A 24,419-nucleotide genomic window follows, 5' to 3' on the forward strand; every position below is an offset into this window, starting at 1 on the left:
ACAGCTTAATATTGCCACTCTTCAATCAGCTTTCAATGGCCATTCTTCCTCACTTGAAATTTTTATTTAATATGCGTTTTTGATTGTCGGTTACTATGGGTAGAGTTCGTTTTTTACTACGTTACATCCGGCACCACCACCATGATCAACTGATTAATTGTCGTCATGGATTTCAATGCACTAACCATGTGGTTGAGAAATTTTCAGTAATTATTTGTGTTTGCTTATGTGCTTCAGAACGAAATTGTTTTTAGTTACAATTTAGAAACAGGATTCGTCAAACTGGATTAAAAGAAAGAATACTGTTCGATGGTTAAAAAGTCTCATCATGGTTTATAGTATTAGCTTTCATTTTTTTTTTTTTTTTTTTTCTAACAATCTCGCAAGGACATATGAAGCATATTCACTACGTTACAAAATTGAATCTTAATAGCTACCTTTCTTGCGTTTTATGAATCCCTTTGACTGTACATGATTAAAAATCAGGTAAGTCCCCTGATAGTATAACGTCCAAAAAAGTATATTTCATCATGTTGCCTACTGAATGGCTAAATTAGTGAACAGTCAAACTGTTGTTTTTCCCATTTTAGATGAAAATTTTTTCAATTCTCATAAGCTCCAACAATATGATTTAAATTCAAATTATTTTCACAGAAAAAAACTTATCAGACAACTACAAAGACCAGAACAAGACACGATAAGAAGTAAATTTGTGAAGATAGTTATTAACACACTGATTACAACCAAAGCAGATATTTGGGCTATATATACAACAGCAAGCAAGCAAAAGAAAGCAAGCTGATACCGTCATCATCAAGATAAAAAACTAAATAAAAAATAAAAATAAAACAAACTTAGTGAAAAAATTTCATCGATAAAAAAAAATCTTCAAACTAAAATCATAAAACAAATTTTGAAAGAGTCCCAGCATCCTGATCTCACATAGCTTGCCAAGATGAGCCAAATTAAACCTTTTAGTTTTGTTTTCCTTTTATTTGCTTTATTTAGCTTGCTATCTCGCTGATGACAACTGTTGATCACAAAGCTGCAAAATCCACTTAGGTTGTATTCCTTATGTTCTTCTTCTCTGTGTCCACAAATTTTAACGACATCTTCTCTGGTTTGTATGTTGGAAAGCAAGTGTGGTCATCAAAGAACTGAACTGATTAATTTTAAAGAACTGAATAGTACAAAAATTAAAATTCAACCCTACTCTAATAGCCAAATTTCAAGGCGAAAATGTTGATATACTTATTGTAAGCTGTTATAAGATATATAAGTTGATGATATAGTTGATATAAATTGATATAAGTCAGTGCGGTCATCAAAGAACTGAACAACTTCAAAGAACTGAATAGTACCGAAATTAAAATTCATACCCTATTCTAATAGCCAAATTCCAAGACCAAAATGTTGATATACTTAATATAAGTTGATATAAGATATATAAGTTGACGTTACAGTTTATATGAATTGATATGAGTCAGTCTGGTCATCAAACAACTGAACTGAACAACTTCAAAGAACTGAACAGAACCAAAATCAAAATTCACACCCTGTTCTAATAGCTAAATTTCAAGCCGAAAATGTTGATATACTTAATATAAGTTGATATAAGATATAAAAGTAATGATAATAGTTGATACAAATTGATATAAGTCAGTGTGGTCATCAAAGAACTGAACTGGATAACTTCAAAGAACTGAAAAGTGCCGAAATTAAAATTCGCACCCTATTCTAATAGCCCAATTTCAAGGCCAGCATGTTGATATACTTCATCCAAGAATGTGCAAGATGATTTCCCTCATTTTTGGCTAATTATCTAATTGTCTAACTTTATTACCTGAAAAGAACTCCTTCAGTGGGGAAAACATTAGAATCCCTTGTATCAGCAACTAACGCATGTTTCAGGGAAGATTTCAATGAATGACCAGAATGCTCTCTTACAGCAAAGGCAGTACTTCTGTTTATACAGCGCAAGTTACGCCAAACACCTTCCCAGGACACAGTATGTCGTACCTACAAAAAGGTCACTGAATCATTTCTGTTCTTTCGATCCAACTTAATAAATATTGAAGAAAAAAAGGAGAAAGGAGGCGAAAGAGAGAGAGCAAGAGAGAGAGAGAGAGAGAGAGAAAGAGAGAGAGAGAGAGAAAGAGACAGACAGACAGAGAGAGAGAGAGAGAGAGAGAGAGAGAGAGAGAGAGAGAGAGAAAGAGAGAAAGAAAAAGAATTTGTTATCAATATAGGTTGTAATCACTATCGGAAATAAACCTGACTGATGCGTGTTTTTCCATGTTAGTAAAATATGGATAGCAGTTCAATTATTTTACCAAGAAAGAAAAGGAGGAAGTAGCGATCAAAGGAGGAAGAAGAGGGCAAAACAGAACGAATATAATTTTCAAGAGTAACCTCATTTTTCTTGCGTGAAAATTTTTCTTAAAATATGAGCTATGTCCAAACAGGAACATTGGCTCTTCAAGTGCTTAGATCCAAATCCATGAATTGAAATTCTTTTTAACTTCAAAGTTGATAGCAAGGATATTAATAATAATAATCTACGCTTGGTAGATTATTTGATTTTATTTTTGATCATTTTTTGTTTAATGGAGTTCTTTAGTTTTCTTTGAATATTTTATTTTGTGGAAACAGTTTTTTTAATTAATAACAAAAAAAAAAACGGCTATGCTTGTTGAGCAGTACATACCAAAGGCACTGAATTAAAATCAAAATTGAGAATTGCACCGCGATTTAATTCCTTGTAACCACTGCTAGGGAAGTCTGCTAAACCTTGAAAAACCGAAGCATTCCACCTAAAACATAAAAAGAATTTTTTTTAGAACATAAATTTTTTGGAGAATGCTAAAATTAAAGAATTATAGCCTATTTTATAAAATCAAATCTTATTTAACTAACATGGTTTTACTCCGCATATTCAGAAAAACTAAAAGAATGAAGCACGCGATTAACAATTTGATGACAAAAAGTATGAACGGGAACTAACTCCCCTTATTCAGTTACAAGTTATATTAAATTATCAGCTTTTTATTCGAAACAGTTGAAGGGGAGGGGGTTCGATCTAAGCTACCATTAAAATACCAGATTAAATCTAGAAGAGAAAATCTTTGTAAAGGAATAAAAAAACGTATTAAGGGAACAGAAAAGTTAATATACCGTACACTGGACTCGAAAACTGAAAGGGTAATTATCTTCTAAAGCTTTATATAGTTACTTGATTACGCTGTATTTCAAATCTAAAACCCGATGACAGAACCTCCCTCCTTATAATAAACATTAAAACTAAATACCCGATTAAGCGTAAAAATCAAAACAATAGACGTATCATGCGACAAATATGAGAAGATTTTAGGTGAAGGGGATCGACTAAAACAGCTCCCCTCCACTACGTAGTAATTTTTTCTCCTTTTAGGTTTTTTTTACTCTTCAATATTACATAAAAAATTTGCTTTTTATAGAAAAGGTTTTAATTTTTAGTAGTAAGTCAACTGCAACAATCTAACAAGATAAAAAAACCATAAAATTAAAGTTCCAATAAGAAAATTCAAAATTTGCGAATTTTTTCGTCTTCTTTTTTCGTCAGTATATTTGCCCAAAAAAAACTTTAGAAGAGGCCTAACATAGTATTATATTATCGTAAAAAAAGTGAATTCCTGACATAAAAAAAATGTCAAGTACTTACGAAGCCTTGCTTTTGTTATGCAGCGGTTTCAAAAACGTAACATTAAACGCTGAAGACTTCTTAGTGCCATGTGAGTATTCAAGACTCAAACTTTCTCCTCGTCCTTTCAAATTCGGTAAGTGTCCTCCAATCACAACTGAACCTTCGTTATCTCCAACAACTGTGTTGATACTTCCCATTGGCTTATCGTATTCCGTGACAAGGAAAGTAACCTATAAAAAGTCAGCAACTAACTTCCTGACGAATGCCTCAAAATAAAATACAATCGTTAAGCTATGCGGAAAGGGATTAATATAAAGCGGCTTTGACACTGCGGACATAGTTTCCTACGTTAAGAGGTTACATTGCGTCACTTTAAGTGTAATTTTTCACACGCAAACAAGTCCTTTGACTCTAGACTAACTTAGAAATCCACAACCCGTCAGGATGATTTCTTAAATTATCAAATCATCTTAAGCAAACTATTGAAAAATTAAAAATGTGTAATGGAGGTAAAAATTTAAGCTCTAAACTACCCTATGGCTATTACAGCAGGGTGGCTTGTGATGAAAAGACGGCGTGAAAGGTTTTCTAGAAAAATTGTACTAATTTTGTTTTCCGAATTTATTAACTGACCATCCTCCATTCTGTGCTAAATGTTGACTCTTCAATAACGTAACATAAATCTCCAGTGCCAGGTCTACTTGGCACTGTTTATGTTATTTAAGATTTCAGTAATATAGTGTAAGAGTACGTTTACTCCGTAAGATTACAAAACGTAACAGAAAGTCCGAAGTTTTGCTAGAATGAGAGGTTCTAGGGTGTAGAGTGAAAGCGTCATTATACTTTTCAAACAAAAGAATTCCTAAGCACAAGCAAAATGAGAATTCGTACCCACAAAGACATTTTTTTAATTTGAATGTATTGAAATCTGGCTAATTCAACTCCACCTAACCTCAGCTTTACGATCCAGTTCTCCGACAGGTAAGCTTTAGCCTCTTGATTTCTCAGTCATTAAATCTCAGCGTAAAAAATACCGCAGCTATTCACGAAGCAATGGCCATCTTTTTTCAAATAACCTAAAACTGATTATCTAATTAGCTGTCGGAATCAGCATGCAGAAAGCATAAAAAACTGAAATCTTATCCATCGAAATGTTCAAAGATTATGTCAGTTAAAAAGAATATAGATGGTTGTCATAGGCAGAAAAAGCACGGATAGACAAAATGATATTCAAATCCATGATAACAGTGTGTTTTCGAAGGATATTTTTTTACATTGAATAAGTGCCTAAATATTAATCCATTAGCCAGATTTACTACAAATAGGTTTGGACCACTCTTCGTAATTGCGCGCACTGAAAGAGACTTGATGTGTGGAAAAATTGTTCGTGGATCTTTCGTCAAGACAAAGCACCAGCTCACACATCACTATCAATAATGAGGTTTTTGACGAGACATAGAATTCCTGTGATGGATCATCTACCCTTCTCACCTGACCTTGCTCCATGTGACTTCGTTTCGTTACCTAAGTTCAGCAGCGCATAGAGAGGAACAAAATTTGGTTTGTAAATAAAGTGAAGAAAAAAATGACGGAGATGATGATGACATACAAGAAGAAAGTATGCAGCATTTCTTCCTACAAAGGAAAATTCACATGGAACGGTGTAAGGATCAAGGAGGGGTAAACACTGAAGGTGATAAGGTTTCCGCTTTAAAAGAAACCAAAAATATAAACATTTAAAAATTCAATCCCGTTATTTCTAGCCACACCTCTTATGTCACCAATATTTGTGGGTGCGAGAAAATACGAAGAAAGTACCAAAATCCTTGCCTATTTGGTCCTAGATAATTCCTTAGATGACACTGCATTTCCATTTACAGAAATTAAAAAATGAAAATATAGATCGAAAAACGGGTATAATATTCAAATAAAGCAGTGGAATAAAAAAAAGAAAAATACAACAATAAACTTTAAATAATAAAAATACGAATATTTTGACTCCGCGCCAGGGAGCCTTTATCAACGGGAAAAAAAATGAAGGAAAAAAATTAGTTAAGATAAATTAAACGCAACATATAAATAAAAAAAAGGAAAACAAAAAATAGAAACAACTTAATAAAACTCGCATCTGAATAAATTCTAAATATCACTGCAAATAAGCAACATAGAATGACACAGGCTACAGATTGTCTCTGGTACAACAAATTGTCTCTGGTATAATTTTAAATTTGGGGATGAGAACTAGCAAAAAACGAAATACTATGTTTATTTGAAAATTTTACGCATGCCACAGGTTTTGACCCATAATTGAAATTATAAGTTTAAGATCTATCGAGGTATAGAGGAAAGCAAAGACAAGAGGTCAAAGACAAGACAAGAAGCAAAAACAAAAAATAGAAACAACTTAATAAAACTCGCATCTGAATAAATTCTAAATATCACTGCAAATAAGCAACATAGAATGACACAGGCTACAGATTGTCTCTGGTACAACAAATTGTCTCTGGTATAATTTTAAATTTGGGGATGAGAACTAGCAAAAAACGAAATACTATGTTTATTTGAAAATTTTAAGCATGCCACAGGTTTTGACCCATAATTGAAATTATAAGTTTAAGATCTATCGAGGTATAGAGGAAAGCAAAGACAAGAGGTCAAGAAAACTTATGTATTGTAAATTGAATAGATTTTTTTATTTCCTAACTTAGCTGCGATCCGTCGACAACCTCCAGTATTGACGTCATCCCGACTTTTGCTTATACGGTTGACACTTGTTTGAGGATTATTATGGAACACATTAATGTTTGAAATTTTGCAGTTCACCTTAATTAAGTTATTATAAATCGGAATTAATCTATATTCGCCTTCATCTCTATTGATACTAATACCCCATAGATAATTTTTTTAATTTCTTTGAAACTTTGAAAAAGTCAAACAGAAGTGTCCATTATTTTCGTTTGATCAAAAACTTTACTGTGGTGTGGAAGGTCAAACAAATTTTCTGCTAAGGCTGACTCCAAAGGTAGCCCATGTCATTCTGTGTTGCTGATTTGCAGTGATTACAGTGAATTTTTGGAATTTATTAAGATGAGAGTTTTATTTATTTGTTTTGTTTTTCCTTATATGTTGTATTTTAATTTATCTTAACAAATTTTTTCCCTTCATTTTTTCTCCGTTGATAAATGGAAAAAAATTATTATGTCAAGTCGAAATATTCAGATTTTTATTATTTAAAGTTTGCTCTTGTTTTTTTTTCTTTTTGCTCCACTGCTTTATTTAAATATTATACCCTGTTTTCTGTTTATACTTTAATTTATTCAATTTTGTATTTAGCCCTAAATAAACGCTTAAACTATTCACGTCTTTTTCCAATCGTTAAGTCAGCTGATAAGCAATATGTACCCCAATTCATAATGACTCTATATTATAAGTAACACTGTAAGTAGATACTTTTTTTAGTATTTGGAATTATTCCCTTCTAATTTTCCCTTTAAAACACAGTCGTCAAATATAAAAATATTCCAGCTAAATAGTTTTTGTCATTTCTATTACCCGTAGCTTCGGGGCAGTTAAAAAACGTCTAGAGTTTATATAGGCTAGAGTTTTACAGCCGGAGCAGCAACTCATTATTTTGGGAAGAAGATTTAATAGAGTCCCAATGACAGATCCCGTATTCTCCATTAGGGAAAATAAGATCCCTGGAAAAAACAAAAGCCCACGATGGGGAGAGGTATTTTGTATTTGCACTTAACTTATATTTTATGTAATCAATAGGTAAAAGTTTCCTATTTTCGGCGGATTTGCACCCAGCATGGCCAATGGATAATTTTCATATTACTAGAAATCAAACGATACCTCAAGTCCATCAGGAGACGCGCCAGGTCCTTGACTAGTATCAATGAGAATGTCAACCTTTTTGAAACAGCCCAAACCGCTCAATATTGACTTGGTCTCTTTTGACTTCAAAAGAACCGATGTAAAATCGTTAACTTCAAACATCTGATTAACAGCATTAACAAGGATGTCTTCTTTCGTTTTTCGGACGCCATCTATGTGAACCCTGTCTACTGTGGCCTAAAAAAAGACTTAAATAGCATAGCTTAGATAAAGCTTACAGAAAGATCAAAACGGTGATAAGCTCAACCTTTTGATGACAAAGACTTCAAAAATTTTTCCATATAGCCCTCTAACTTCTCCGGTTGATTGTCAAAACAATACATAATATAAAATCAAAATTATATATGTTTAGGATAAAATAGACATCACTGATAAGAGATCGAGTCCCAAGCCCCCAGTACTTCTGATCAACACTAACGCAAAAACTATGGCATTAAAATTCACCTGCAATACACATACAAAAAAAATCACTGGGAGTAACCTTTTATAAATAAATACAATCAAATTAAAAATTTTAATTTTATAACCACTATTGAAGTATATATACTAATTACCACCAACTAGCATATAATAGTTTCTGCATATAGCATTGGATACAATCAATTTCTTCCTGCATTTGACACGGAATTAAAAAAAAAAATTGAGAATCAAATCTACCAGGTAGACTTAACAATTTAGTTTCCTTATTACTCAAACTCAAATGATTTTCTGTCAAACGTCTTACACGGTCATGCTGATCGGTGGCAGTTCTTGCCATAATAAAAGATAAGGCAGTAAACATATCAAAATCGCAGGCATAGCCATCGTCATACAAATCTATATGTTGACTAGAAATATCACTGAGTCAAACTAAAACCTTAGACATTGAAATATCCAACTATCTGTAAAAACAATAAAATAAAATAGATTTAAGTTCAAGTTATAGAAAAAAACCTTTAAAGTAAAAAACAAATAAAAATAATTATGAACTAAAACAAATAAATATGTAAAATTATTGAAAAGTAAGTATAGTATTAAAAATTTTGACAAACGAGAGAAAAAAAACTATTTGCGTAACGCATGTGTCGTGCTGGTACCGGCTAGATTTTAGGTCCCGCTTCAGTTACTTGTCGAGGGAGCCGGTGGCACGAAGGGAGATGCTCAGGGGGGAGGATTTCACGAAACCGCGAATTTGCCAAAATACCAACACCAAATTTAAAACACATTTCATCACGATATGCAGAAAGAGCTGTAAGGCAAAATTGTTTTAAAAGGGAGCAATAAGGGTCTTTGGGTGATTTAGAAACTACCAGAAGAGCTCGGTATTGGATCCTTTCCAGGCGGTCCTTCTGGTCGAGGTCAGGCCGTAATGCCAAACGCGACAAGCATATTCTACCAGCGGTCTGATACACGTAAGGAAAAAACGCAATAAGTGGGGGGTAGGGACACCATGACGAGCAAGGAGTTTTAAAGAAAGGATACCCAGGTTTACCCGTTAGATCATTTCCTGCGTCTGTTTTTCCACTTCCGATCATCTGTGAGATATATTCCTAAGAGATTGATATCAATGATGCTGCAAACTGAAACATTCTGTAGAGCAAGGGATGAGTTGTCCCTCAAAAAAGACAAAGTTAATACGAGCGATTTTTCGCGATTGACGATAATTTTGCCCTCCTGAGCTTGGCGTGAAAAACCGGCCATTATTCTATCTACCTAGCTTGAAACACTTTTTTCACCCAGTTCAAGTATGGATAAATCATCAACGAACTTAAATCGATCCGACTCATCATTTGCCAACTCATTTACCATAACCAAAAAAAGGAGAGGGTCTAAAATTGTTCCCTGGGGAATTCCACAGTAGATTGGCTGGGGATCAGAATAGGCTGATTTCTGCTCGGTTTTTTTCTTATTTCTACCTGAGAGAAAATTTTGCAACTATTCTTACCAAATATGCATCAACATTAAAATTTTTCAATAGCTTGGTGGATAAGGGTTCTATAGTAAACCAAATTCAATGCTTTTGTTAAGTCAATCGCGATGAGGTTGGCCCAGCGTTCCGGTTCATCTAGATGCTTTAAAATCTTATCAAGCAAATCTGGCTTGTCGAACTTTTGGGAATATTACCAAATTTTTAAGGTTAATTTTATTCAGAATAAGAGTTTTCAGCAACCCAGCGATGAAACTTCCATAGATCTTGCTAAAAATAGAGGTCGCCACAATAGGCCGCACACCAGCAAAATCACAGGCGGCTCGGGGAAAAGGGTTATGAATTCCTTCTTCCAGTTTTGTGGGTAATGGCCTGAAATTGTAATCTTGTTGAATATTAAAGTTAACGGAGCACTCAGAAATTCAGGAAAAGCCTTCATGAGGTCAACAGGAATATCGTATGGTGTAATACTGGTCCTCTTCAGTTTCTTCAATTTGAGGCAAACTTGGGATTCCGTGATAATCAGGAAACCCATCCTACCTGGAGATGGATTTGGAAAATCCTCTGAGTTTAGTGGTGGAAGTGACTGACCAATCGCTGCCAGGTGAGTGTTTAGGCGATCTGCAGTTTCTTTACCGAATCATCATAGCCAAAATCCAGTCACGTCTGCTTTTTACCTGTCATTTGCTTTACCCTTTTGAACCATTGTCCAGGCTTAGAATCCAATAAATGAGATACTTCCTTTTGGTATTACACTGCGGCTACCTGGTGGGTCATTCCTCGGATTTTATTCTTCATGATAGGGTGAATCGGGGAAAGTCCGACACCTTAACATGTTTTTTTTTCTGTTAAATTGACTCTCAAGATTTTTTTTATGAGTATCTCATATCATCTTCTATGAACCTTTTTTTACAGCAGTTTCCCACATTATTCACTTTCTGATTTTCCCATATACTGTGCTTGTAACCCATCACCATGTCTCAAAGTTGGTGCAGTCTGCTATGTTGGACTTACCCCAGCTTTGGGGGAATTACAAAATACCCTACTAGCTTTTTTCCAACAATATGTCAAAATAATATGACTTCACCATCTTAAAGGGCATCAAGGAATCACTATAAGTCCATAAGCAAACAATTTTTATGTCAAACTGACTGGCATCAAAAGGCCAGCCCATACTTTTTTCTGCTGCTGTGGGGTAACTCCGACAGTGTCGAACTTACCCAACAGATAAAAGATACATGTATCTTAGTCAATGTGCACGAATCACTGAATGTAAATGATTTCTTGTATTTTAAAAAAGAAAAACATATCACACAAATTATGGTTTGACTTCAGATACAGAAGTGACTCATATATGTTGTAGCTTACGTGTATGGGCATAAAACAAAGATCTACTGACGCTTGCCAGTAACTGCATTGTACGATACAATAATCTGACGGATTTGGGGTATTTCAAATGGTCCGGTTCCCACTAAGTTTACTGGTCCTGCAAAAATGTATTTGTCATCCACAGTATCAATATTGTCCTTCTTTGGCCAATTGAAAGAGTAGGTGGCAAGGCTCAAGCAGTGAAGAAACTTGAGCCTAACTTTTCCCACGTAAGAAAAATCTAGAACCCTTCCTATGTACCAACCTTGTTCGTCATTCCTGGCATCGTATCTAACTGCATAGTATTCATTTAGCTTGGGAACAATCTTTTGCTTACTGGGTCTCCTTGCCATCACTGTCACTTTCTTGAATAGTATCTTGAACACTTTGATCATCCTCATCAGAACCAAGTTCAAGGCTGATGTTTGATTCACTATCACTCGAATCTTTTTTTGATTCCCTCTTAGGAAGAATTTTTTTTCGATTTCACACCCTTCCCATCCGAACTTTTCTTCTTCCCTTTGCCTTTTGCTTTAAGATTTTCTTCCCTCTTAAGCACTTCTAGATGTTCTTTTGATGTTATCATTTCTACCTCTCTTGCAATTTTCTTCCGTTTTCTATTCCTGAAACTGATGGTAGATCGGGCCGCTTGATTGAGTCAAGAAGAATATCTTCAAAAGTTTTTGATTGGTTGCCAAACAACTTCCTTGACTAAAGGTAACAGAAAAGCTAATTTTTTCTAGTTCAGTGTTGACGGTGGTTGTGACTTTAGATGTGCCTGCCTTTTCCTCTTGTTACTTTTTCATTTGTGCATAGCGTCTCAACCTGGTAGGTTCAAACTTGGTCTGGTAAATTAGGGATGGGTTTACTCTCACTGGAACAATCAGATCGAAGATTCCAGTTGCTTTGAACGACCTTTCGATCAGACTAGGAGTGAGATAGGTATCCCATACCTTTGATAAGAGACATACAAAATCGTTCTTTGACAGAATGTCGCCAGGGTGCTCCCTCTGTCATTTCACGAGATTCTGATCATAAGACACTTTCATTCCCTTGAAATCAACTTTATCGAGAGGTTGAAGCATGTGGGATGCATGCGGAGGTAGCTTGAAAATTTTCACATTATTTTCGTTTGCAAGTTTTACAAGAGCAAGAGAAAGATGTGAGCCATGTCCATCTAAGATGAGGAGTGCTTTTCCCTTTACATGAGGAAGAAATTGGAATTCAAACCAGATCACAAAGAGATCAGACGTCAGCCACCCTTTCTTGGTAGATGAGTAAGATGTACCAGGGTAAGCTCCCTCTACAGGTATCCTTGAGGTCCAGGTATTCTTTGCAGAGAAAACTACGAAAGTTGGGAGTTTTTCTCCGTTGCATTGATACAAGCCAAGATAGTTATACTTTCACGTCCATTACCATCTATTCTACATGTGACTGGTGACCCTTCGGCTCCAGCAACTTTTGTGTTGCCAAGATCCCTGCATAAAGATGTCTTGTCCAAATTGAAACAGCACTGGTGCTTGTCAAGAATATCCATCGCCGTGGCAGTTTCATGCAGCAGCTCATAAAAACCATACATTATGAAGGGGTCAGATTGATGCAAAAGTCCTTTGTTTTCTAACCTTTCTGGTTTCTTTAGTGAAATTTTGTTTTGGCACTTGAACCCCACCCACCAGTCATGACCAGTTCGGTTGTCCTTAAATCTTGTTGAAGAAATTCCTGCTTGCTGAGACCTATGCCCCACTTTTCACGTATTTGGAGACCCTGAGCCATATCCTTTTTTATTTCAGCAGGAATTTCTTGGCTCCTCCCTCCACCACAAACTGGTTTTTTGGTTTCTTCTTCATAAGATGGTCATACGAGGTAGCGCGCGGCATCTGAAACACTTTGGAAGCCTGTAGCATATACATTCTCTTTGAAGATAACTGCCAGTAGCAGAATTCAAAAAGCTGCCAACACTTTAGTAGCACAATCTGTATTTTGACAGCTTTTCTTTGAGAAAAAAGTATTTCTATAGGTGAAATTTGCAGAAAAGTAACAAATGTAACTTAGTATAGCCTGTAGTTAGAAATATCAATAGTTTTCTGAATCATATTTAATCATATTAAAGTATTGTATCATCTTTACTCTAATACTGCTAATGGTGTATAGTATTCAAAGTCTTAAGTATTCTGTACATAGCTTACTGATGATAGTTTATGGATTGATTTGTACACTCCAATAATATTGGTATTATAAAAATAATGCATACCCAACTGCATGCTTAGTACTCATTGATCACTATACTACAACTATAAAAAGGTCAGTATACTTTTACTAGCATAAGAAGAAAGGTCAGTAATTCAATGATCTATGTCTTGTTTTGATGGGTAGTAAATAATTGAGACATGTGAAAGTAGTGAAAAAATTATGTCAAGTCAAGGGAAAGCCATAGTTACTAGGGGTGGATTGTCATCAGTGATAAATCACTAGGGGTGGCAACCATGAAAGAAAGGGGGTTTTTGGGGAACCGATTTCGAGAATGTTTATGAGGAGACAGATTTTGGGGGAAATCCCCAAAAATTCGGGGATAGTGGAAGCACTGGTATTTTTGACAAAAATCTGCCAACAATTTTTACTAGGCCATGAAAACTGTCAAGTAGCATTGCTACTATGCTATCACACTTTTTGCACGACAGAGAATAGTTTGTGTTTTCACTGCTATCCTTTGAGCAAAAGTTATTTTTATATGTTAAAAGGGTTTTTTCGGACAAAATCTGCCAATAGATTCGAAACCTGCCAAGTAGCATTTCTACTTTGCTACCCCACTTTTTACAGAGCAGGTCACAAGTAAAGGTTAAGACTGAAAAACAATGACAAGGGAGAAAGATAAACGAAAGCAGGCACAGAACTGCAATACATGAATGAACAACACAACACTACATTCACACTAAGTTAGTAGAGCCATTTAAGGATGGTTACTGGCTTCAACCGTTATTATCTAAAGCTTAGAATTTGTTCTACCATTTAAGATATCGATCTTTGGTAACATGGGGTAAGTCCAACACCCCTCTTATCTCTTCAACTAATAGCATTAGCTTGTTTTAAAAGATCAGAGAAGATGCTTCTAGTCTTCTAGTTCCTAAGAAATGAAAGAAAAAATCTCTATCTTACTTTATAATCTGCATAAGTTAAAGTAAAGTCAGTTACCTGTGTTCCTGAAAAAACGCCGTCCAAAAAACTTCAAAACCATCTGAACAGAAGGCGTGCTAACTCTGTCGGAAGTTGATGGCACTGTTGCTTACTGCTACTAATATGGAAGACAATATGAAAGCCTCCCATAGATACAACTGACCATAGACAAATTGAAGGTCGGTGTCGGACTTACCCCACTGTCAGACTTTCCCTGATTCACCCAAGTCGCTTCTTTGTGTTTTTTCTCCTGAAAAGTTGTCGCATTTTCCTGCTTAGTGCTTTGATTTCTTTTGCAAAGTAAGGACGATCTGCAGAGAAACGTTTGTTAACTTTTTCAGGGAAATAGAAATGGTAGTTGCCCAGAAGCTTTTCTTGAAAATCAGTGGCCATTTCATCAGCACTAGCCGTAGAATTTATGCCGTCCTAGTTTTCAGTCGTGAGCCAATTACCAAAACCCATTAATCTGCCATTTGTGATTGGCCAACTCGTAGTTGTCGGGGTACGGTAAATAACCCGGACTTTGCTTGTAGGGTGTAGCTCCAGGGTGAAGTGGTAGCTTCCTTATATTGGAAGGGCCTGGTGAGGGTTTCCTATAGAACTGAGATATGTTAGTAGCTATGCTGTCCAAAGCCGTTTCACCTTTTGTTTTAGACCTAATCCTGCTTCCAAATACTCTAGTTGTAGTTCTTTAGCATCACCAAGCAGGAACATACCACCCGTGGAGTATTTACCCTGTACGTAGTCAGTGCTTAATTGAATTATTATAATGAAAGGGCAGGCGTTTGGGCTTTGCAAACACCCAAAGAATCTCGTCATAATCATCAAACATAAGTACCTCTATCTTAAAAGCCGGAATTTTATTATTAATATAAATTCCAAGACCTCCTTTTTTTGCAAGCGAATGGTCATCTGGGCGTACCTTTATCAGTTTATTATAGCCGGACAAACCGAGTAGATCCAGATTGTGCCTATGAACCTCTGTTACCGCTAATATTGAGGCCCCAATTACTTGAGCTAAATTCTCCAGCTCAATAATCTTATTCGTATTTAAATTTTCCGCATTACTATACAATAAACTAGGCAGAGCAAACATATCAGAGGGGTATTCTTTTACCTTGGTTTTCAACTTAGTCCTTGGGCAGACAGTTTCCTGTTGTTCCAATGATTCTGCAAGATAGTTATCTTCTGATGGCGAAAAGCTGTTACAATGTGGGTCGGCATGGTTTATAGTCGAAACACGGGAGGCTGATGTTCTAGGAAGGATAGATCTAGGAATTGGGGGAGGGTCGGTGGGAAGGGAGGAAGGAGGAGAGCTTCAAGGAGAGATACGCTGAGCCTGTCTGACCCGCAGTGACCTCGAAGAAGGGATCCAGTAACGTGATGTCGGTGTTGAAAAAGGTTGTCGACGTCGCGATTGGAGGAGGGGAACCAAAAAGGCGAGTTTCTTCGGCTCAGCTGTTGGCACCCTCATCAGGTCAAGCTTTTTGGCACCAGCTCAGGCCTGGGATTATTGCTTGAAGCATCGCTCCCATAAACAGTCCGGCTATGGCTTGGCATACTATAATCAAACAGTTCGTGGTAACGAACTGTAAGTAAGAAGAGACCCGGCTCAAAAGTAACCAAAACTCTAAAAAAAACGGATACCAGTAGATACATCAAAAGAATCGGATTTTTACGCTGATTTTAAATATATAAGTTTCACCAAGTTTAGTTTTACCCATCAAAAGTTACGAGCCTGAAAAAAATTGCCTAATTTTCGAAAAAAGGGGTAAATTCCCCCTAAAAGTGATAGAATCTTAATGAAAATCAAATATCATATTCAGCGCATCAGAAAACCCTACTGTAGAGGTTTCAAGCTCCAATCTGCAAAAATGTGGAATTTTGTATTTTTTGCCAGAAGAAAGGTCACGGGTGCGTGTTTATTTGTTCGTGTTTTTTTTGTTTTTTTCCAGGGCTGATCTTATCGATCCAGTGCTCCAAGAATGTTGTGACAGGGCTCATTCGAACGAAAATGAGAAGTTCTGGTGCCCTTTTTAAATGACCAAAAAATTTGGAGGGTAACTAGGCCCCCTCCCGCGATCATTTTTTCCCGAAGGAAAATTTTGAGATAGCCATTTTTTTTTCAGTATAGCCGAAAATCTAAGAAATATGTCTTTGAGGATGACTTCATTTCCCACAGTTCCCGGGGGAAGGGCTGCAAGTTATGAACTTTGCCCATTGTTTACATATAGTATTGGTTATTGGGAAGTACACATACGTTTCCTTGAGGTTTTTTTCTGGTGGGGGGGGGGGGTTAGAGTACGGGGTTACGTGGAAGGATCTTTCCATGGAGGATGTTTTCATGGGGGAAGGAACATTTCTATGAAAGGGACGCCAGATTTCCCAGCATTATTTGAAAACGATCAGAAATTAAATAAAAAAACAAGTTCTTTCAACAGAAAGTAAGGAGCAATATTGAAAATTAAAACTAACAGACATTATTACGTATATGAGGTGGTTAACCCCTAGTCAATACCTCGCTCTTTACGCTAAAGTTTTTTTTTTTAGTACTTTCAAAAAAAACTATCTATTTTAATTAAACCGCCTTTGTGATTCAGGGGTTTGTGATTCGAAAAAAAATTCGAACTTTAGCGTAAAGAGCGAGGTATTGACTAGGGGGCGAAACACCTCATATACGTAATAATTTTTGTTCGTTTTAAGTTTTAATATTACTCCTTACTTTCAGTTGAAAAAACTTGCTTTTTAATTTAATCGAATACTGGATCACAGTTAAAACCATTGAAACGAGACAATTCTTTTTTGTTTTAAGTGGAATTCCAGGTCAAATAAATAGCATTCAAGCAGTGTAGTAAAACTGACACGAAAAAATCTACTGTTATAATTGGTAAATGTCCGTAACACTCACTAGCCAATCCCTAGTTAAAAAATAAAGGAGTATTGGTATTAACCTGAAGCGCATATACGTTTATGTTAGAATCAGCGGGTTTCTGTTAGACAATCAGAAATAACATTTTTCTTTTCGTGCTTGAACGCAAGAGGGTACTGCATACAGTTGGAAGAGATTAAATACAATCAGTAGCTTTCTCTAAAACGTGACAAATTTTATGCATAGTTTTGTCTGACCGCCCATGGATAGAGTTCAAACCTTTAGGAAATGATTTGACGGGGGAGAGGGTAAGGAGACTAAAAAGTTTGTGATAGGGGGATGAAGGCAAAATAAATTTTCACCGATCCTAAAAAGGAGTATATATACTACGGCTCTTTTTTATGCCTGCCACCCAACAACCTCTTTGGTTAGATCCCTTTACAGAAAATCGAATCTTCGCATTTCTACGTTTACTTGTGCATTCAGTATCAGATTATAATATTGAATTCCGTGCCTGTACACGTCTCGAATTTTAAGCAAGTATATTTTTCCCACTCCCAAGTCTTGCTAAGGCTTGATGATAGCAAAAAAGAAGGGAAATAAAAGCAAGAAAAGAAAAAAGAAATAATTCTGCAGATGCCTTGCTTTGACGTTTTTATTAAATCTTAGTTGCTATTTATTTTCTGGGAGCTGCTTTGATGTTACTTTTATGGTTAGCCTATACATAGAACCTAATTTCTGCACCACTTTTGCTATTTTAGTTTTATCAAGAAGAAGGGATATTCATCAATACAGCCGAAATTCCACTAGCTTTAACTAGAAGTGAATACAGGGCAAGCAGAAACATCACTGGATAATCTATCAGCAGAATAAGAAAAAGACACCTGGTGCTAAAGATAAGTTTAACCGTTTTCAATTTTCCCATTTTATGCATCCTTTAACATACTGTAGGCCAGTTCCTTCAGGTTTAAAGAAACTGGTGCCATTACCAATAGGAAATTTAGTCAATCGAAATATCATAATTTATCAAGAACCTCAAACGCTTCAAGACCCTGAGCTTAAGCCTATTCTTAAAACCTACTTTATATATTTTTCAGCATAATATTGATCACCTCTCTTTGATTATTAAATAATATAATTCCTAATAAGTAATGTCAAGCCTAAAACTCGTTGCTTGAAATAAAGAAAGCTCCTCTTTCTGATGTTAAACCATGCCCAATCATTTGGTAGTTCAATCTGTCAAAAAGTAAAAGGACACCAGCTAATAATTACTTTGTTTGAAATGTTTTTTTGGTTATTTATCTGGTTGAAAAGAGGGAAATAGAAGGGAGGCGATGTAAAACAGGAGAGAAAGAGGAAAGACCTTTTAGGCCAAATGAAAATGCATCCCCTGCAATAAACAAGTTTCGAGCAACTACATCACAAAGTTTTGATGTTGCATAGCGAGTGATAGTAAATACTATATTTTGGATAAAGAATGAATGAAAAAAGAGATATAGCAGCTGTGCAGGCACCATGAATCCATACAGCACGAACAAAAATGACCCATTGGGCTCAGAAATTCAGTATTCCGGGATATACCTCTGCTTTGGGACTGGTAAGATGTCAAACCAGGGTTTTGAATGACTTAGTAATAGCTTTAGTAATCAATGCTTCAGTGTAATTCGACTCAGTTAGCTGAACTTAGTCACATTGTGGATACTAATCTCGCAGGTTAAAACTTGTCAATCGCAGACATTACTCAAGAGAGTTTCATAGAAGTACCTTACTTACCTTCTTCTATCACACCAACAGTATTCAAAGTAGCAATTACTTAATAAGCAAACACGAGAGCTGGTACAGAACTCTCATTTTAGAACCTAGGCCTTTTCGCATGGAACTCATTTCAATTTTCCTTCAGAGGAGAATAGGACCCAAACGTATATTCTACTTCATTGTAAGTAAAGCTGTCCCTTGAGGAAAAACCCCTCTAAAATAAGCTCCTTTGGTCACAACACCAGTGATATTTTACATTCAAAAAAATCACAAAATCTTTTTGCACGAAATTTATGTATCAGGCTAGTATTGGTTTAACCTTTTTCTATGTTCAACGCATCATACTGCTTACAGTGAAACATTTTGATATTTCTTATTGACACTAGTGACAAAGAAACAAATTCATAATTAAACCTGGTTGTGTAGAAAAAAATCCTAGAAATACAAATTAGTTCACTACCTAATGAAAAAAAAAGAAAATGGTTGTCAAGGGTTGGCAAATGACTTCCAAATGGCAAACCAAGCTTAGAACAAACAAATAAAAGAAAAGAACTAGATATTCCCTATTTTTGACTTGAGTAATTTATTTTTGAGATTTTTTGAAAGTGCCACTATATACCACAACTAGAAGGTACATAAGGTAATTTCTAACGGATGTAAACACGACAGCGTGCAGCCAAATATAAAGTTGTATGTTAACCAATTAAAGTACTTAAATTAGAAAAATTACAAATTTCAGCTCTAATCTGTATATAAATTAGGGTGGGATGTAGCTAAAAAATGTTATGCAGGTTCAATATTAAAAAAAAAATAGGGAGTGACCTGTGCCCTCTTTAGAATTCAAGGCCTGGATCTTTTTTTTAACAGCCTATTGACTCCAGTAAAAAAAAAAAAGCCAAAACGTAGTCTATACAAACAGTTTAAGTCGGGGTGCTACCATTTCGGCGAACCGTCACAAGCACAAAACGTCATAACATCGAACCGTCATAACATCTAAAAAAAAGTTTATATAATAGTAATAAGTAGGCTATATAATAGTTTAGAAACAAATTTCGGCTATATATTTGCACGTCAAAGGGGTGGGGGTAAAGCAAAGCATATATTAAATACGTAACCTAACCTGGGTACCTTTTCCCCCCTAAACCCCAGAAAACTAAAGTTTAAAAATTTTCGATGTTATGACGGTTCGAGGTTCTGACGGAATCTTTGTCAATGTTTTGACGGATTTTGTACTTCTCCTGACGTTCGTGCTCCCGATGGTTCGATGTTATGATGCCTTCCCGTTTAAATCCATACCAAATCACAAGAAAAATGTGTGGCAATACCAAACAAAACACTTTTGGTATGCTAATATTTAATAGGATAGAGACAATCACGATTTCTTTTTTTTTAGGAAATTATTTTGAATATTCAATTTAAAGGAATGAATCATTCCTACAAAAACAAAATGCATCCTCTGCAAAAACGAGTACTTTTGCAGAAAACTAAAGCCTCAAGCTACTGGGTATTATGGAACATGATCAGAAATGTTATGTTTCAAATAAGCAGAAATAAAGAAATGTGCCAGCGAGAAATTCCAAGGATGACACCAATCAATAGCCCAAAGCCGATAATCATAAATAGTGCATCTATCGACTAGTTTGTTTGTCAGTAATGTTTTGCGATTTTGGAGAGTCAAAATAGAGCACTTACAGAAGCTACTCACTAGAATATGCTACTTACCTTAACTGTTTCTAATTGTTCAGATTTCATCTCGAAGCCAAAGGGAGACCAAAACAAATTCTGCAATGAAACATATTTTGTATTCTCACAACGGTACTTAAGCACAGCAACACTTCAGGATATTGTGCAATACATACAGCATTAATAATAGATATCTTTGAATACAGACCTAACAGGGAAGAACAACATTCCACAGTAATATACCACAAAAGCAACCTCTAGCATGCTGTTTGAAACTCTAGAAATGAGACTCTAAACGTTTCTATTATACTCTAAAAGTCAAATCAGGCTTAGAACCCAGGTCAAATCACAGGAGGAACACTTCAAAACCTATATTACATGAGAAGCAGACTCTACACCCTATCTGAAAAACTCAAATAATTTTTCAAGCCATTTTGGAAATGCATCATAATCCCAAAGGCTGCACATAGAATTATTCACCTCCATATTAGACTTAAAACCACTGCAGACATTATTTTGAGTGAGAAACGGAAACATAACTTGAAATTATTAATACTTTACTATTATTCTTACATGTAAACACAGATAATATTAGAGCGTTCATACTAAAGCTGAATTGTCAAGAAAATGTGGGGCTGACAAAACAAAAAAGAAAATAGTACAAGTTAAGCATAAAAAATGAAATCATTATAAAATATCTATTTTAACTACTGCTGTATTTTCTTTTTCATGCTTCCACTTAGCTGTTGCAAGTCGATCTTAATTTGGGTATTTGTACACCATACCTGGTGTTACAAGTCAGAATCTGTTGTGTTTGAGCATTTTTTGTGTTTGGTCATTCTCAATGACAAAACTCATAGCGCCAGGCAGCTGATCAACTTAGACCTTGATATGCCACCAGTCAACCTTTTATCTAGATTTTTCGAAAATAAATCTTTTGTGATATAAGTGCTAAAAAACTCTTTTACTGATTCTGATGACTTGAAAATGTGTCAAAGTTTCAGAAACATGTTTTTGAAGCTTGTGTTTGCTCATAGCTTTAACGCTTAATTCTTGAAAACCCTTTTACTTACAACTCATTGCAGCACCAATCCGGCTGAGGCCAAACAGCTGCGTGCGGACCTCCTCCATCCTAATCTATCCAAAGCTTTCTTATTTAACCAAACCCTCCCAATTAGTTTAAATTTCCTTTAAATCATTCCTTAAGACATATTCATATCCCATCAGGGGACGACCTACTTTTCGTTTTGCCCTAATTTAATAGCATCAAAAACAATCTTTGTCAATATGTCATCCTTCATCAGCAAAACGTGTCCAAGCCATCGCGAGAATTTTCTCATTATTGTGCTAGAGAGTGGAACAGAATTACATTCTCATACAGGTTGTTGCTTGACATATGGCTATTGAAACAGATACCCAAAACTATTCATAGACAATTCCTCTGGAGAACATGTAACACATTCTTCTCCATTTCCTGAAGCACCAACGCTTCAGAACCATATTTGGCCACTGTCATCACTATAGACTTTTCCTGGCAAACAAATTATTGATCAACAATAACGAGACCAGATCTGTTTATCAACAATTGTGGATCAACAACAATTTTCGCGAAAACACAAACTGGTATCATTGTTGGAACCAAATGGCAAAACTTTCGAAAATCAATTGAACATTGTTTTACTATTTTAAGTTAAACTCATGTCTACTCCTGTAATTTTAACTGTTTATACACCTTTTCACTACTAGATCAAATTCTGAAAGTTTCAATAAAATACAACAAAATTTCCCCAGTGCTCTTTGGAGGGAAAAGGGGTATGTAATTCAAAAGTAACTACCATCTCATGTTTTATTTTAGGTAAGAGGTCAAGTAAACAGTAAATATAATAATATTATGGCAAATCAACTGTTTTTGTATTGTAAGAACAAATACAATTTCCCCTACGATATTCATCCTTGAAATTTCTTGCTTAAATCTGACCAACAAAATTGACAAGCAACGATTTTAATTATGGATCATTTTCATCCACATTGTTGAAAAAAAAAAACTTTGTTGATAACTAAAACATGATTGTTGATCAACAATATCTCGCCAGCACAGATCGTTGATCAATACTGCTGATTAATAATGTTGCCAGAAAATTCCTTATAGCTTCCAGTATTCTAATCTTGGTTTGTAGCCTTATCTTCCCATTCTTCCAAACTTTCTTCAACTAAGAAAAAAACACCCGGGCCTTAGCTATTCAGCTTTTTAAATCTCCCCTGCATTTGCCATATTTACTAATAATACTTACCAACTAAGTAAAGCAATCAACTTCATTAATCTTCTTGTAACACAACATCACCTCTTCATCTCCAATTATTCCTAGTCTAAGCAACTTAATCTTCTTGACATTCATTTTCAAACTTATTCTTGAATCCTGAGCTCTTAAAACTTCCAAAATGTATTCATTTTGCTAACATTTTTATCTAAGAAACTCAAACCATCTGCAAAATCTAGGAGAGTTTTACCTTCCCATTTGATTCCATGCTCATCCATAGCCATCCCCATCTTCCTGAGGACAAAGTTCATCAAAATTATCCCTATGAATGCGGTTAGAACACTCCTGATTCAATACCAGAGCAGCTACTAACCTCACCACAGCATTATTATCTGCCCATTATATTTCATAAAAGTGTGGCAAAACTCACAGGTCATATTAGCTCTGTTCTAAACCAACTTTCTACTTCTTTGATTGAGGTACTAGAGTGAAAAATTGATTTCTGGGTATGATTGCATTCCTCTGAAAGTGCGACAACTTCAGGTCATGGCTAAAATTGGCCTACTGGCCACACTATCTACTGATGCAACTCTGTTTTGGATGATAGTATAGACAAGCATCAGCCAAAGGATATTACAGCCAGACAATAGTAAAATGAGGAGTCTTCAATATGTAAATATGTTTACAAAATATGAAAGAGCTTATATACAAATATTGACTTCAAGCTTTTCCTTTTTCTTCTTGAGAATTTCCAGTGTTAAAAATTTTAAGCAAAACTTTGCAAAAATATCACTACTTCAAAGTTCATTCAGCACGAAGAAATTACCACAACTGCATTATTTGATCAAATTCACACATCTGAAAAATGTGCTAATTTTTGCTCTACAGGCTAAAGAGGCCACTAAACTATTTCACAAATTGAGTTGGAGGTGAAAATTGTGACAAAACGATAAACATTTTCAGTGGATATTAGAGGCTATAGTATTGAAGGGTATGTAATAATTTTTCCTTTTCCTTATTTTTGGGAGCTGCTATACAACATTGATTAAATGTTAACAAGCCCGAAAATTGCTAATTTACCCAATGTCTGTCTCCAGTCTTTAAAAAAAACTTCTTAGACACTAACTGGGGCTATAGGTCTACTCCTGAAAGTTTCCTTTGGCCAGCTCAACAAAATTTCAACACAACAAACAGCCTGAAACTATGAATTTACCCAAATTTTTTCTCTAGGGATCTCAAGCTTCCAGAAATAGGCCTATGTCACAATTAAGGGCCTGGGAAGATATTATCAATGCCTCAACTCCTTTTCAAGGGTAAATTGTCCTTGATGTTTTATTTCTTTAGAAACAACTGCATTCTACTGCAAGTGATAGCTTATCATGAGTTACAGCAACGAATCATGGTTGAATGTCGAGAAAACAATCATATTAACAGAAAAAAAAGCCTTTTTGTTGTTGGTGTCATTTCAAAAGAGTGTCATAAACACATAGAAAAATGCCCTGAATGACACGTTTTTTCTTATAATCACAAAATAGAGTTGATTGCAAATTAGAACATTTAATTTTACCTTGTTATAAATGTTTGCCAAATAAAGAACACAATAATTTCTGAATTGTAATTGGACTCTGACCATACCATGATGGCATAGAAATTAAAATCACAAACACCAAAAATAAGCTGAACAGAGACCTCAGATATTTTATTTCAAGATAAATTTGAACAAAAGCATTAAAAATTACAGAGACATATTGCAGTAGGTTGAATACAGTTTCACTAGCACTTTAAGGTTATTTTTACTCCTGTTACCAAGAATTCTTGAAAACCCAAACT

General features: G+C 35.3%; 1 protein-coding gene across 2 annotated transcripts in view; it reads right to left on the reverse strand.

Annotated features, from left to right (window-relative positions):
• Positions 1-24,419, reverse strand: part of LOC148952961 (sorting and assembly machinery component 50 homolog) — a 46,928-nt gene that overhangs the window by 16,707 nt on the left and 5,802 nt on the right. For both annotated transcript variants that reach the window (XM_089087483.1, XM_089087484.1), the window contains exons 2-6: positions 20,371-20,430; positions 7,538-7,756; positions 3,701-3,912; positions 2,708-2,813; positions 1,844-2,019 (exon numbers count right to left, since the gene is read on the reverse strand). In XM_089087483.1, coding sequence (XP_088943609.1) covers positions 1,844-2,019; positions 2,708-2,813; positions 3,701-3,912; positions 7,538-7,756; positions 20,371-20,430 — 773 coding nt within the window. The remainder of the gene's footprint in view (positions 1-1,843; positions 2,020-2,707; positions 2,814-3,700; positions 3,913-7,537; positions 7,757-20,370; positions 20,431-24,419) is intronic.

The sequence above is a fragment of the Artemia sp. Qi Xiang Cuo genome, chromosome 4 (genome assembly GCF_049724085.1).
Source record: "Artemia sp. Qi Xiang Cuo chromosome 4, ASM4972408v1, whole genome shotgun sequence".
NCBI lineage: Eukaryota > Metazoa > Arthropoda > Branchiopoda > Anostraca > Artemiidae > Artemia > Artemia sp. Qi Xiang Cuo.